Below are 16,838 nucleotides of genomic sequence, written 5' to 3' on the forward strand. Positions count from 1 at the left end.
CGCAGCCAAGGGGACATGTAGGAGTGTGGGGATAGATGCATGGGATTGTTTGGGAAAGAGTGTGTGGGTGGGATTATGTTCTGTGTAAGTTAGTGTGGGGGAGGTCTTACCTCAGTGCCACTTGGGATTCGGGCCAGCAAACAGCTTCCCTCCCGCCCGCCCTATTAGTATATTTAGTCACAGCTAGTGATGTCGCTAACATAAAATTTTCGGTTGGCGAACGCGAGCTTCCGCAAACGTTCGCGAATCGCCATAGACTTCAATGGGCAGGCGAATTTTAAAACTCACAGGGACTCTTTCTGGCCACAATAGTGATGGAAAAGTTGTTTCAAGGGGACTAACACCTGGACTGTGGCATGCCGGAGGGGGATCCATGGCAAAACTCCCATGGAAAATTACACCATTGATGCAGAGTCTGGTTTTAATCCATAAAGGGCATAAATCACCTAACATTCCTTAATCACAATGGATATGGATTGACACCTGACATGTGACATATTGACACCTTGACATATGGATTGACACCTGTCCTCAGAGACCCTGATACACACTGACAAAGAGCAGAATAGGGACTGTTCCCCCTACATAGGGTCACTTGGCAGATATGGATTGACACCTAACCAAAGGATCCCTGATACACACTGACACAGAGCAGAATAGGGACTGTTCCCCCTACATAGGGTAACTTGGCAGATATGGATTGACCCCTGTCCTCAGAGACCCTGATACACACTGACACAGAGCAGAATAGGGACTGTTCCCCCTACAAAGGGTAACTTGGCAGATATGGATTGACACCTAACCTAAGGATCCATGATACACACTGACACAGAGCAGAATAGGGACTGTTCCCCCTACATAGGGTAACTTGGCAGATATGGATTGACACCTGTCCTCACAGACCCTGATACACACTGACACAGAGCAGAATAGGGACTGTTCTCCCTACATAGGGTCACTTGGCAGATATGTATTGACACCTGTCCTCAGAGACCCTGATACACACTGACACAGAGCAGAATAGGGACTGTTCCCCCTACATAGGGTCACTTGGCAGATATGTATTGACACCTGTCCTCAGGGACCCTGATACACAATGACACAAAACAGAATAGGGACTGTTCCCCCTACATAGGGTCACTTGGCAGATATGGATTGACACCTGTCCTCAGGGACCCTGATACACACTGACACAGAGCAGAATAGGGACTGTTCCCCCTACATAGGGTCACTTGGCAGATATGGATTGACACCTGTCCTCAGAGACCCTGATACACACTGACACAGAGCAGAATAGGGACTGTTCCCCCTACATAGGGTCACTTGGCAGATCTGGATTGACACCTATCCTAAGGATCCCTGATACACACTGACACAGAGCAGAATAGGGACTGTTCCCCCTACATAGGGTCACTTGGCAGATATGGATTGACACCTGTCCTCAGAGACCCTGATACACACTGACACAGAGCAGAATACGGACTGTTCCCCCTACATAGGGTCACTTGGCAAATATGGATTGACACCTGTCCTCAGAGACCCTGATACACACTGACACAGAGCAGAATACGGACTGTTCCCCCTACATAGGGTCACTTGGCAGATATGGATTTACCCTACTGCCCTCCCCCCGCCCCCACCCGTAAGCTTTGGGTGGGGGCCATAAAAATAATGAGGGGGGGACCTACTGTCCTCCCCACCCCGGCCCCCATCCCTGCACGGTGGGTGGGGGCCAAAAAAATGAGGGGGGGACCTACTGTCCTCCCACCCGGCTCCCACCCCTGCGCGGTTGGTGGGGGCCATAAATCACAATGGGGGAGGACCTACTGTCCTCCCCCCACCCCTGCGCGGTGGGTGGGGGCTATAAAAATAATGAGGGGGGGACCTACTGACCTCCCCCCCGGCCCCCACCCCTGCGCGGTGGGTGGGGGCCATAAAAATGAGGGGGGACCTACTGTCCTCCCCCCGGCCCCCACCCCTAGGCGGTGGGTGGGGGCAATACATCACAATGGGGGGGACCTACTGTCCTCCCCACCCCTGTGCGGTGGGTGGGGGCCATAAAAATAATGAGGGGTGGACCTACTGTCCTCCCCCCCTGGACCCCACCCCTGAGTGGTGGGTGGGGGCCCTAAATAAAAATCCCTCCCGAATCAAAGGTGACTAAGGGTCCCCAAGCCCCTAGTCACCCACCACCACCCCAAAAAAGTTACCCCCTACCTACCCCCCTCACCCTAAAAAATAGTGAAGGGGAAATAAAATAACTAACCTGTAAAGAAAAATTCTACTTACCATTTGACGTCTTCTTTTTTCTAAAATCTTCTTTTTTCAGCCCCAAAAAGGGCAAATAAAAAGCCATAAGAACCGACACAATTTAAAAAAAATATATATAATCCATCTTCACCCATGGAGTGCTCCATGCAGACTGAGCTCTGCAGAGCCGGGGAAGGCTTATAAAGCCTTGCCACGCCCTGCTATTAGGCTAAGAACACTCTGATTGGCTGGTTTAAGCCAATCAGAGTGCTCTTTTTCATTTTACACAGCGTGGGAAAATTCCAAAGAACCTTCCCACGCTGTGTAAAATGACACAGAGCACTATGATTGGTTAGATTCCAATCCCACCAATCACAGTGCTCTGTGTCATTTTACACAGCGTGGGAAAGTTCTTTGGAATTTTCCCACGCTGTGTAAAATGACAAAGAGCACTCTGATTGGTGGGCTTGGAATCTAACCAATCAGAGTGCTCTGTGTCATTTTACACAGCGTGGGAAGGTTCTTTGGAATTTTCCCACGCTGTGTAAAATGACAAAGAGCACTCTGAATGGCTTAAACCAGCCAATCAGAGTGTTCTTAGCCTAATTGCAGGGCGTGGCAAGGCTTTATAAACCTTCCCCCGCCCTGCAGAGCTCAGTCTGCGCGGAGCCCTCCTTGGGTGAAGATGGATTATTTTTTTTTATTTATTTTTTTTAATTGCGTCGGTTCTTATGGCTTTTTATTTGGCCTTTTTTGGGGCTGAAAAAAGAAGATTTTAGAAAAAAGAAGACGTCAAATGGTAAGTTGAATTTTTCTTTACAGGTTAGTTATTTTATTCCCCCCTCACTATTTTTTAGGGTGAGGGGGGTAGGTAGGGGGTAACTTATTTTGGGGTGGGGGGGTGGGTGACTAGGGGCTTGGGGACCCCTAGTCACCTTTGATTGGGGGGGTGATTTTTATTTAGGGCCCCCACTCACCACTCAGGGGTGGGGGCTGGGGGGGACAGTAGGTCCCCCCTTAATGTTTTTTTTAGGGCCCCCACCCACTGTTCAGGGGTGGGGGCCAGGGGGGAGGACAGTAGGTCCCCCCCCTCATTATTTTTATGGCCCCCACCCACCGTGCAGGAACAGTCCCAATTCTGCTCTGTGTCAGTGTGTATCAGGGATCCCTAGGATAGGTGTCAATCCATATCTGCCAAGTGACCCTATGTAGGGGGAACAGTCCCTATTCTGCTCTGTGTCAGTGTGTATCAGGGATCCTTAGGATAGGTGTCAATCCATATCTGCCAAGTGACCCTATGTAGGGGGAAGAGTCCCTATTCTGCCCTGTGTCAGTGTGTATCAGGGATCCTTAGGATAGGTGTCAATCCATATCTGCCAAGTGACCCTATGTAAGGGGAACAGTCCCTATTCTGCTCTGTGTCAGTGTGTATCAGGGATCCTTAGGATAGGTGTCAATCCATATCTGCCAAGTGACCCTATGTAGGAGGAACAATCCCTATTCTGCTCTGTGTCAGTGTCTGGGGGGAGTATCTGCAGTAATACAGAGTGTCTGGAGGGAGTATCCGCAGTAACACAGGGTGTCTGGAGGGAGTATCTGCAGTAACACAGGGTGTCTGGAGGGAGTATCTGCAGTAACACAGGGTGTCTGGAGGGAGTATCTGCAGTAACACAGAGTGTCTGGAGGGAGTATCTGCAGTAACACAGAGTGTCTGGGGGGAGTATCTGCAGTAATACAGAGTGTCTGGGGGGAGTATCTGCTTGTAACGTTTATATGCACTGAAAAAAAAAATGAATGCAGCTTCCGAATGAATCTTAAATGGATGCTGTCCAGGAGGTGGGAGGGTCTGGAAGGAAGGGGCTGATGCTGATTGGCTGGAATGTGTCTGCTGAATGTGAGGTACAGGGTAAAAGTTTACTCAATGATGACGAATAGGGGGTGGACCGAACATCGCATATGTTCGCCCACCGCCGCGAACGCGAACACGCTATGTTCGCCGGAAACTATTCGCTGGCGAACCGTCCGGGACATCACTAGTCACAGCTAGCCGGGGGTATGTCCTTGCCAATTGAGTTTGAGGGGTTACGTTTAAGTATATGGAATGAGATGAACAAGTTTTTAGGGTCTCAACCTCCCCTGCTTCAAAAGGTTAACATTAGGTTGCCTGAGGTGTCGTGCCCATCGAGCGTGGATAAGGTCAGCTGATGGCGGGCATTGGAAAGATATGATTTTTATGACGAGGGGGGAGGTGAGAGGAAGTGGTGATTAGGAACCACTGTATGTTTATTGGCTAGGACGGTTGGGTCACTGTATAACACTATGTGTGAAGTTATATATGTATATATGTTAATTTATGCTTATTTATGTCTAACGTTTTTGGTTACAGAAAAGAAGAGATTTAATAAATAAAGTTATGGATGTGTTATGCAGTAATTTAGTTTGTGATAATAAATGCTGTGGCCTGTTCATCCATACTAAGTGGTCTGTCGTTATTGGGGGGATGAATGGGGTTAGTTTTTGTTCTAGGCTGCATCGCGATTCCCCACTACGTACATACATGAAACAACATCATTGTTACAAATTGTCATGTTAGATTACCACTCACCGAAGTGTGTCTTTTTAAAATAGGGGAATTAGAACAAAAGGATATACAAGATTAAAACGTGGGTAACAAATGCAAACCGGGAAGGAGAAACCCAACGCATTTAACTCGATAGAGATTAATAATTCTTTTGCCATGCCGTATGTCTGCTATTTTTTTAATAAATGGCTATTTTTCCCCTGTAGAAATGGCAGTGTGTGGAGGACACAAACGGCAAACTCCGGCTCCACAAGTGCAAAGGTATGGCAAGTCTCACTGCACCACCAGTGCCGAGCAGCAAGCAAAAATCTCCGAACCTCATGTCCAATTACTACAACACGAACAGCGATGAATGCAACTGCGACGGTATCAACTACAAACTTGCCGAGCTTGGACGCAAAAAGAAGCTGCTCACAAAGAAAAGTAATTATTTAATGATGTGCAATGGGCCACTCTTTCCATCTGACTAAAGCCAATTCATTGTACTATGGGTTGAATCACTAGAATGGTGAGCTATGGTGAATCCAAAACAAAACTCAGGAAATTTAAGCTAGGATAGCGCTGATGGAGATACAACAAGGCATATAACATCGTAGTAGATTTATTTATTTATAAAATATTTTACCAGGAAAGATACATTGAGATTTCTCTAGTTTTCAAGTATGTCCTGGGTAAATGACCAGAAATGATTAGGTTGGTAGGGCAATGAGATGTGAATTCAGTCTTTTGATGTTTAAAACTGCATTGCACAACATGGAGTGTAACCGGCTATGGTAATTCCTGAAGCCAGACATTGCTGCACCCAGTACAGGGTGTGCAATTTAGATCCACAACATGGGGTAAGGGAGATGATTGGGTGCGTATAGTGATGTATGGAGTTTGATTGTGTTGTACATTATGGGACTTGGTAGATGATTCCCAATAAAGTATCATAAATTACATCTTGCATTGTCTAATATTTTAGCACGGTACCCTGCTAAATAGTTTGTGACCCTATTCGGTTTAATACACCATTTCCATATGGTCTGCTAGTGAACATGCCAAGCACTATATCCACTGCAGTTTATTGTGATAGCTGTGTTGCTAGGACTCTGTCGTTGAAAAAGTCACCTTGAGAGTGTCTGCTTGACCACTCAGTGGCTAAACTCCACTACCCCGTTTCATGTGAGTATTGGGGTGGAACCGTGGTGCCTGAGATTAGGAGGATTAAAATCTCAGAAATGTCAAGGATTTAAAAGGAACGTTTTTCGGGGACAACTTCCTATCACTGTAATCACTACACAAGATTGCAGTAGTGTTGGTGCTTTGATTATCCCATTAAAATAGCTTCTACTTATGCAGAGCATCGTGTGTTGGAAAATCTTTTATGTCACGATGCCCTCTAGTGCTTATTTGTAGGTAATGCATGGAACCAAGAGAAGCCAACAAGACTATGGAGTTCCATTAGTGTAACTATTTTAGTTCTTATATGGTACTCTTATCTAACTGATCAAAGGTATTCTTACAGCCATAGGGACATATACTTATATGCACTGACACATAACATTTGTTACCATTGTGAGTTACGAGTAGAATATGTTTACCAAAGTAATAGATCTGACAGAGGTTTCTTCATCCTACAATTGGGAAGGTTAGATACTCCGCACTGTAATACTTTTAGAACTAAATATTTATTATGTAGACATCAAGCCTACTAAAGCTGGCAGACACACTATGAGCAACAATCACTACAAGGATCGTTTGGGAACTGGAAGCTGTCTGAGAATTATGGTAGCTGTAGTCCACTGGGGGGGGGGGGGGAGGTGGACTACACAGTCCAGTACTAGAACAAAGACAATAACCACCCATAGAGAGAACATTTTTTTTTAGCTTCAACTTATAGTCTACTATAGTGCTAGGATCATGTGAAACGAGTTGGGTGCTCATAGCTCTGCTGCAAACCCAGCTTCTCGATATAAACAAGGACCAGACGTAATCTATTCTGTTTACCGTGAGGCAGTATTAATTGGATTTTCAGTGAGACTATATATTTTGTTTGTTTCTTTCTTTGTAGAATACAAGACAAGTTACATGCGAAATCGTTCTGTTCGTTCTGTATCGATCGAACTTGATGGACAGGTTATTGACTTGGACGTAGAGCAGGAGTACCAGCCGGTGCCGAATGGAAACCTCACCAAGAGTCACATGTCTGAATTTGACGATGATGAGGATAAAGATGTGGATTTCAGCGGCACTGGAGGCCTCAACAACGAACTCATCGTACCAAGCTCTATTAAAGTAACCCACCGGTAAGAAGCACGTTCTGTTACCTAGAGTATGCTTAAAAATTAATACAACATTGCCAATATTGTTCCTGTTTTAGTGTTCGTATTATTACTGGCATTTATAAAGCACCGACAAATTCCACAAATACTGAGACCAATACAAAAGGTAAAGAGGACCGGGTCCGCGAGCGGGGATCTAGCCACAGAAGCTTTTTTATAGAAAGTACTTGGCTAGATAGCCTCTGAGTTTGTAAAATGTTTGGGAATTAGAACTGCCTTTGTCTAGTGTCCTACAGAATTCTTTGCATGCTGCTATATAGTTACATAGGCTGAATAGAGACATATGTCCATCAAGTTTAGCCTTCCTCACATATGTTTTTTGCTGTTGATCCAAAAGAAGGCAAAAAACCCAGATTGAAGCACTTCCAATTTTGCAACAAACTAGGAAAAACTTCCTTCTTGACCACCGAATGGCAAACAGCTTTATCCTTGGATCAAGAAGCTATTACCCCACTAATTCAAAATGATATCCCTGCATATTATGCGTTTGCAAGTATTTATCCAGTTGCTGTTTAAACATCTGTATAGACTCTGACAAAACCACCTCTTCAGGCAGAGAATTCTAATTCTTACTGTAAAAACCAAATAAACAAGGTTTAGTTTTGCGAACTAAATTTCCCAAGATGCTAAGCCTAGAGTGAAATGGGCAAGGTGCTTGGGAAACATTATACCTGTTAAGCCTAAGCAGTAGCCAGAGATCTATGCAAATGACCATACCTGTAGGGCAATATCCAGTATACACGGTTGTGTTTAACTCCTTAAGGACACATGACGTGCGACATGTCATGATTCCCTTTTATTCCAGAAGTTTGGTCCTTAAGGGGTTAAAGGAATATCATTGAACAATATAGGTTGTAAAATAGAAGGCACTCCAGCCACTTCTGTTACCCTCCCCTGGGGGCAGTAGTGAGTGGTAAATAACAGCACATTTACTAACTTGGTCATTTGCCCTGCACAGCTGCTTCATCCTGGCAAACGACACCGTACAATGTGACCTGGATCTGTACAAGTCACTGCAGGCCTGGAAGGACCACAAGCTGCACATTGACCATGAGGTTAGTGGATTCAGTGAGATTCTGCACCATTTTCTGTCCTGAGAAGACAATGCTGTATAATTCACTGTTACTAGGCAAAAAGACCAAATATGGCCAAATGAGGGAAAATCATCACGTGATAAGTGCAATACAACTGCAACATAATGGTTACCATATTGCAGTCTGAAAATGTCGTGTTAGTTTTATCTTGGCAACATCCACTCCCACTGCAAATTATGTTTTTTAGTATAAAAAAAACTAAACAATGTTTTTTTTTTTTTTTTTTTCTTTTATCTGTGATTAGTCGTTAGAGAAGCAGTAGGTAGTAATAAATATTCTCTAAATGACACTGGTAACATCCATTATTGCATCCCAGATCCAGAACTTCAGGTTAGTTATTCTATGCATGGGGTGTACGTCACCTCCAGATATCATCTGCTCGGGGAGCTACGGTACGCAAACCGATATAAAAGAAAGCGTAAAAAAATAAAATAAAATAAAATAGAAAATGCATAATACTAATCCTCAATATTAAAAATATCAAAAATAATGGAAAAGGGGGCTTATCTCCTAACTCCAAACTTCTAAAAAAAAACTAACTCAAAAAGCAAAAAATATAGTAAAGTTTAGAGGTAAGAAAGTTAAGAAATAAAAGACGGATCAAGAGAGGGGAGTGGGAGGAAAAAAGTAATACATTCTGTTCCACAAAAAGAATGAACAAATCAACAATCAACCCTTTTGGTGTAATATAAACCTATCTCGTTTTTTTTTTTATTCTTAAAGGGACACTCCAGACCCGTAAAGCACTTTAGCGCTAGCTGAAGTGCTTTATGTGTGAAGAGAGTGTCATTCTTCTTATTTTACAAAAAGTGCAGGTTTCAACAGAATTTTTTTTATTTTTTTATAAAATAAACCTGGTTACAATCAAACAGGTATTGTTGTTTAGCTCGGTGGAGCTAAATTGCGAACACCCGCCTTCCGAAGACTTCTCCCAGTCTGTGATTGGACAGTCATAGAAAGTCTGGGCGGGGTTAGAAGGGGAGAGGGCTAGCAAGGACTGCAGATAAGAGATCTGCAGCGTTTGCAAACTGTTATTAGATAGATCTCCACATGTATAATCAGATGTTTGCATGTTTTCATTGGGAGTACATTTACTAAAATGATGATTTATAAATGTCGATTTTTTTTATTAGTGGAGTGTTCTTGTGTTGAAACGATGGGTGCTCCACATAGACTCTTTGCACCATAACTACTACAATACATTAAAAACAGTTAAAGAGCATTTAAAAAAAAAAAAAAAAACAGGGCTCTCCCCAGCTCCCACAGACACCCCATTATTCAGGCATACTGGGTTGGCTCAGCACTCTCAGCATATCGCTGCCTTCACAGTTGGACAAAATTGATATTTATAATGTAAAGTATAAATTCTACATTTTTGAGGCAACTGAAGAGGGAGTCGCCTACAACTGCTGAGCAAAGATTTCGTTTTTCTGAAACCATTTCCAACTGTTTTGCCCAGAGTGTCTTTGCACCATAACCACTTCACTGAACTTGAGTAATTAGTGTTTGGAGTACCCCTTTGAGTGTCTCGTGCATGCAAGACTTTCTGATGATGAGTTTTGTAGTACGTTATCGAAGAACGCAACTCCACACGATGACCTCAGAACAAAACAGTATGGCATGTCTCCGAGAAAAGGAAAGCAAAACAGATTCACCAACAATACTAAATTTATCGGCAATCTCTATATTTAAATATTCTACATAAACCATGCCTTTCTGATTTGTCTGGGTTTTTTTTTTTTTGTTATGTATATTTCAATCTTGCATTACAGAATTGCTAGCTGGTATAATTGTATCACTTTCACTGCAGATCGAAACCTTACAGAATAAAATTAAGAACTTGAGGGAGGTCCGGGGTCACCTGAAAAAGAAGAGGCCGGAAGAATGTGACTGCAGCAAAATCAGGTGCTTGTGCAAAACGTTCCCACCTGTGTTGGTGTCCCATGATATTATCTCTGATTATCATCAATTAGTGTCACGCAATGATGCAAACAGCACCCATTATTATCGATCATATAAATACTCTCAACGCAGCAAATCCCCAGCCTTCTGCAATGACATCATCTTAGACCAGGAAATGGCTGAGGTCTCAAAGCTAATTCTGGTCCGTCTTTAGCTTTGAGGGAGAGCTGTATATCTTATGCAAACCCCATGCACACACATGTGTAGAAATGAAAAACCACATGCACAAATTAAGGGTAGTCCGTGGTAGCTCACATCAACCGACTCAGGACATTGTGATTGTGTGTGTGTGTCTTCTCAAGTTGACAAGATGTTTTACAGTTGTATTGCGCATGAGCGAACTTGTTGCTGTCTCGAAAGAACACATCCCAGTGGCTAATGGGAAATGTACAACACTATGTTATCCCGATATCTTGTCTCTATTGATTGATTAAGACAAGGGGTTGAGTGACAGTGCTTTTAACTATTAAATCTACTAATTACTATACATGTATTAATTGGGTTAATATATATTAATCAGAATACTTATATTTTTTTCTTTTATTCAGCTATCACATTAAACACAAGAAAGGGAAGCTAAAGCACAAGAGTGTCGAAATTCATCCATTTAAGTACGTATAAATCCCCATTACTAATGTGTATTATTATAGAGCACCAGCAGATGTAGTGCTGGTCACTATAACATATTGGGTTTAACATGCGTTACGTTAACATCGGATACATGGAGCTACATGCTGGGACAGAACAACAGGGTCACCTGTTCTGGGATCTAGCAATCTTGCAGGAATTGGATTGATGGGAATGGCAGCTCGAGGGAGGATGGCATGAAAGTGGGAAGCTGTGAGTCGATATATAGTGTAAAATTTCTACTAAGGAGGTAGGAATCTGTAAAGGATAAATGAGCAGAAATGTGTAATTTTGGCAAACTGAACCTACGAAAGGGAAATTCACTTGGATATAGAGAATGGGAAAATTTAAGGACAGTTGTTCTTAAGAGGCTTTGGTTTAACAAACCGCATATGGATCTCGGAGTCACAAAGTTACTATGACTTTCTCAACTTGTGCAAAACCTCTCACCTTTAGCCGCGCGTTGTAACTCTTCATAGATTAACCAAACGTTGCGTGCTACAACCGACTAATTCTCGTGTTGATTCCATATGTGCATAAACAGGAAAAACGTTAAAGAAAAGGATATGGTTTGGCTCCTTCGCGAACAACGCCGCAAAAAGAAACTGCGCAAATTGCTTAAAAGGCTAAAGAACAATGATACGTGTAGTATGCCTGGACTGACCTGCTTCACACATGACAACCAGCACTGGCAGACTGCCCCCTTCTGGACATGTAAGGCATAGCAAACAATCCTGGCATAAATGGTGCAATTTACCATTTGAATGTAGAGTTAACCATTTTTATTTTTCCTTTGTAGTGGGTCCATTCTGTGCCTGCACAAGTGCCAACAACAATACTTACTGGTGTTTAAGGACCATAAATGAAACACACAATTTTCTATTTTGTGAATTTGCCACAGGATTCCTAGAATATTTTGACCTGAACATAGATCCGTACCAGGTAAGACGCTTTTTTATTTTACTTAAAGTGTGTTGGAAGAATTTAAGCAGTCACTTTTTACAGAGTAGCTCCTAGCAGCGTGATACCGATAACCTGCTCCTTTTTAAAAAAGGCAGAACTATATATTTATAAAGACTGTTTTTGCCCTTTTCAGCTCATCAACGCCATAGACACTTTGGACCGAGACATCCTGAACCAGTTACACGTGCAACTCATGGAACTACGGAGCTGTAAAGGGTCCAAACAGTGTAATCCACGGACCAGAGCCGTGGACCTTGGTATGAAACATCCGGATTGTTTTGGAATTGATCAATGCCTGTAGATATTTACCTATATTTTCTAATAAAGCACACTTTATTCAAACTTTATGAACCTTTAAATAATTAATTCTAAAATACTTAGCCATGTGCTAAGATAGTGAATCAAAACCTGTCGACCAAGGCTGGATTTTCCAGCAAGCATGTGCCTACTGGTGCCTGTCCACCAATCTGAAATACAAATGTTTACTTTAGATCTATTTTCATCTTGTTTTGGTTTATGTACTATCTGACTGATGTGTTCCATGATTTGGAGAATTCACAAGATTTTTTTTTTTTTTTTTTTTTTTATTTATTTATTTATTTTTTTTCTTGCCTTAGAGAGGGAACATGGGGGCAAAAAAAAATGAGGAGAAAATATGAATGTATTTTATTCTTTATTTTTCAGGTCTGAAAGAGGACAGTTTTGAACAGTACAGGTAAACATTTATATTCACCTAATCTCGGATAGGGAGTCTGCTTTTACAATGTGTTTGAACGTGGGAAACTTTTATAAAGCACCAACATATACCACAGTGATGTACAATGCAGAAAGTAATTGAAGAATACAAAGTTAGGCTGAGCAACAAGAGCCCTTTTCCAATAGAATTATAGTAAAATTTATATAAGCGTTAATAGCACATGGTAAGCAAACTTGATCACAAATAATGTACTGAACACAGGTGTGAATACGTTAACAGGGAGCGCTGTAATCATTTCAGCTTATTGTAGATTCTACAATGCTTTTAGTCTACGGCTGCCTTCCCCTTATTTTGGAGCACTTTCAGATGGCACCCACAGACTCTATGCATCTTATTGTTTACACTGGGCTGCAGTGGTGATGGTGCTTAGACTCCTCTTTAAAAGCTTCTGACAATCACTATTAAATGAATGTTGGCTTAAACGTATCTATAGCACAGGGTGTAGGACTGCTGTACGGTCTGTCTTCATTCCCTCTTGGTGATGGGTTACTTTCTTTTTCATCCACTTGAAATCTAGGCAGCTACAGCGTCGAAAGTGGCCAAAGATGAAGCGACCCTCTTCTAAATCCTTGTGAGTTTGGGGGGGGACCTTTTTCGTATCTTTCTCTCTGTTAGAATTTTCCCAATTTCCATCATCCGTAGCGATTAAATAGTACTATTTTTAGTGAACCCTAGTGCTGTAACACTAGAAGAGATCATAAAGTCAGTTATAGGTCATCGTACTGAACATTCTAAGACAGCGGTTCCAAAACCAGTCGTCGTGGCCCACCAACAGTCCAGGATTTATGTATTCCCTTTTTTTTTTTTATTCCAATTGAGATAATGTCAAAAGCCTGGACTGTTGCTGGGTCGTGAGGACTCGTCTGGTCTAAGACTATCACAACAGATTTGCACAAATTTGTTCCACACTGGCACATTCCATAATCCTTTGTGTAATAAAGAAATAAATAGGGCTTGAAGGGGACACTCCAATGCCCAACTACAAAATACATAAAAATCACTGTTTAATAAATATACCCCAAATGAAAACTTGCATGCATTTAATGACGTATTTTTTCATTGGGGGAGATATATATAAAACCGCTAGCCAAACTTGCAGTTCTCATGTCCGCTGCCTTTGCAAGCTCTCCCTTTCTAACCCCGCCCAGACTTTCTGTGGCTGTCCAGTCACAGACTTCCCAGCACAGCTCGATGAGATGTCTTTGTAAGTCAGATGTTCTGGGAAATTGCTGCCTCTTGAGGTCAGCTGCATTGAGCCAACGAAACCAGGAAGTAACATTACCGGTTGTGTGCTTGAAAGCCAGGGGGATGTAACCAGGTTAATTTATAAAAGTGTCAATTTCTATTGAAATCTGCACTTTTTGCAGAATGAAAAAAAGAGGACACACAATTCACACACAAATCTTATTAGCAAGCTTAAGTTGTTTAAAGGTCTGGAGTGTCCCTTTAAGAGCATTGACATTCTTTTATAGACTGTGTATCATCTGGTTATTTTTCTTGGAGGGAGGGGTGGGGATAGTGATTGACCAGTAAGCAATAATTCCTAGGTAAATCTATATATAGAAAACAATGTGAAGAAACATCTATTTACATGGAAATCGGCAAACCTACAAGGAACAGAAATGACCGTATAGTATTGTAACATCTAATTCCTAAATAGTGGTTACTGGTTGCACTCCCAAGCAAAAGATACTATATTTTTATTGTTGCATAAAAATTCTTAAGAATAAAGTGTTGTTTTAAGTGTCTTGAATCCTCCATATTACTAGAAGTAAACCACCTGACATTAAAGAATGTTTATTCAACGCTACAATCTATCTCTTGCGTATGAGTCTGGAGACCACTATTTAGGCATTAGGATTACATTGTCATTTATGGTCTCAAAAGGTTTGCTGTATCTCTATCTGTTTGTGTATTGTTTCAATATATATCAGGGAAAGTTTTGGGATACTCATCCTGTATTGCGTTAACTATAATTAATACAGCATGGAGGTGTTTTGTTTTGTAAATACGCAAATATATTGGGAACATGTGTTTTTGTAAAAAGTTGAAAAGAAAAAAAAAACCTTTCAAAACCTGGAATGAAAAAGCTTCAAGTACAGCAATGTAGTTGTAAGCTTCTTAGGTGTTTTAAACACATTAAGATATTGTTCCAAAATAAATCTAATTAAGAATGTGGAGGGGGATTGCCAGGTGCTTGTGATGTCGAAGTGGAAAAATATCAGATTCTAGGTAGATCACAAATAGGAAAATCCCCCTGCACTTACTGTAGTACAGTAGGTCCCATGTGACCACTTCCAGGAGGGTTTGGAGACCCAAAGAATGAGACTCCTTATTGCCTTCATTACTCCTTGGATTCCAATTACACATTTGTGTAAGAGGTACACAGGTTTTATTATTTCAGCGCGTGTGCTTACACTTTGTATACAGTCCTATTTGATCCAACGTTCTACTCGAAATCTGATATTTTCTCAAATTCATAAGCATCGGGCAGTTTCTACACCAAACATTCTTAAATTCCGCAGTAGTGGGTTAATTCAATCAACCATTTTCTATTTTAAAAAGTAGTATTTTTCATTGTGTGGTGAGTGATTTCAGAAGAGACGCATTAAACCCCTATGTAAGGTGACAACATAACTGATGTAGTAAAATATCTATTTTCCATCATCCAGCCAGAGTTAAACAAGGATGCTACTTCTGTGGGTCTCTACAAAGCCCAATGATATATTGCAAAGAAAAATGTAAATTTAGATGGGGCCACAGACTGACCTTCACTCTCTTTTGGATTTTCTTACAGAGGCCAGCTTTGGGAAGGATGGGAAGGTTAGCTTGTAAAGCAAGAAGCCATCTACAAAAACACAACGTAAGGGGGGAAAAAAATTATAAACTTGAAACTTTGCTCGCCCTTGAAGATAAACTCCAGGAATTTGGTAAAGACTATGCTTCATGGTGTGGGACTGGATGAACTGTGGGTAGATAGTCTGCACTGCTATGGAAGATTTTAGAGAGACTGGAATTTATTTGAAACTAATGACAAGACCAGAGGGATGCAGGATTCTCCCAAACTAAACAGTCGCACCTGCTTATTGCCTCTTCACATTCCTACTGCTGAAGACCATCTGGGACTATCACCACTATCTCTCTCCAAGCTGACAAGAGGCACATTTCTGGTGCTTCAGCAACAAGCGATTGACGCAAACAAAATATCTCTCTCCTCATTCGTTACCTGCGAATCTGCTAACTCAAAAAGGATGGTAAGGGTTCTAGGCTAAAATCGGACACGTATGCTGTTCTAAAGCACAAGATCAGCAATCTGAGGTAATGATAGAACACACCTCGCAAGACCTAAAATACCACTACAGCACCAAAAAAACGTCTTCGGTGGGTACATCACCATCAGGAATGCTTCAAACGCTATGTAAATAATCACATTTTGGACAGCTACACGACAGAACTTGGTTACACTTTTAATGGAGACATGGAAGGAAAAAAATAGAAAGAAAAAAAAAATAATGAAATCTCTCAGATTAATAAATTGTTACTTCTTGTTACATAATAAAGTTTCATAACTGATTTGACTTTTAGTACAACAGAAATTCATTTTATAGGGAGTTTATTTTACCGTCTGCATCCAGTCCTTTGCCCTGGTTGTAGAGCTGTTTGTAGGACGAATAATCTAACCGATGCACAAAGCATCCCTTTTCTTTTTCTTTTAATTTATATGAAGTAGATTATTGATCTCCAATACTGAAATACCTCCAAATTTCTCAACATGTTATGAGAGACTAAAATGTAAGTACCCCTTCTCCAGATCTCCTATTTTAGTAAATAACCACAATGTTATTTATGTTACTGTAACCTCGCAATATATAGCAAAGGTATACGGTTTTAACAGCAGTCTATATATCTGATTATCAAACATATATCATTACATATATATGTATATAATTTAAAGTTAAGATCAATTAAAATCATGCAAAAAAAAATGACATATGAACCATTATTGTTGGTAAGTTGGAAAATTAATTATTTAAATGAATTCTTTATTAAATATCCACTGTGCCAACAATAATATACCAACTGTCCTTTGTCCCTGTGGAAAAAAGGTTGCAATCCTGCAAAATGGGATTTGCTTACTCCCAGGGCCGATCTTAGGGTCACAGACGCCTGGGTGCAGATTTTTTTTTTGTACCCCAGGTATGCATGGTCATCTTAGTAACACCTCCCTTTTGCAAATGTCCAGTCCAAACATGCATGTTTCTATGGCAACGACTCTACCT

The 16,838-nt window shown here is 41.4% G+C and overlaps 1 protein-coding gene across 4 annotated transcripts in view; it reads left to right on the forward strand.

Moving 5' to 3' along the window:
* Window positions 1-16,136, forward strand: part of SULF2 (sulfatase 2) — a 268,821-nt gene extending 252,685 nt beyond the window's left edge. For 3 of the 4 annotated variants that reach the window (XM_063459445.1, XM_063459446.1, XM_063459447.1), the window contains 11 exons: window positions 5,038-5,254; window positions 6,885-7,119; window positions 8,114-8,210; window positions 10,060-10,154; window positions 10,760-10,822; window positions 11,383-11,552; window positions 11,638-11,780; window positions 11,935-12,058; window positions 12,486-12,516; window positions 13,076-13,129; window positions 15,356-16,136. In XM_063459445.1, the coding sequence (XP_063315515.1) occupies window positions 5,038-5,254; window positions 6,885-7,119; window positions 8,114-8,210; window positions 10,060-10,154; window positions 10,760-10,822; window positions 11,383-11,552; window positions 11,638-11,780; window positions 11,935-12,058; window positions 12,486-12,516; window positions 13,076-13,129; window positions 15,356-15,386 (1,260 nt within the window). In that variant the 3' untranslated portion in view covers window positions 15,387-16,136. The remainder of the gene's footprint in view (window positions 1-5,037; window positions 5,255-6,884; window positions 7,120-8,113; window positions 8,211-10,059; window positions 10,155-10,759; window positions 10,823-11,382; window positions 11,553-11,637; window positions 11,781-11,934; window positions 12,059-12,485; window positions 12,517-13,075; window positions 13,130-15,355) is intronic. The other variant, XM_063459448.1, reaches the window with a different exon arrangement.
* Window positions 16,137-16,838: the final 702 nt, after the last annotated feature.

Source organism: Pelobates fuscus, chromosome 6 (genome assembly GCF_036172605.1).
Source record: "Pelobates fuscus isolate aPelFus1 chromosome 6, aPelFus1.pri, whole genome shotgun sequence".
Lineage (NCBI taxonomy): Eukaryota > Metazoa > Chordata > Amphibia > Anura > Pelobatidae > Pelobates > Pelobates fuscus.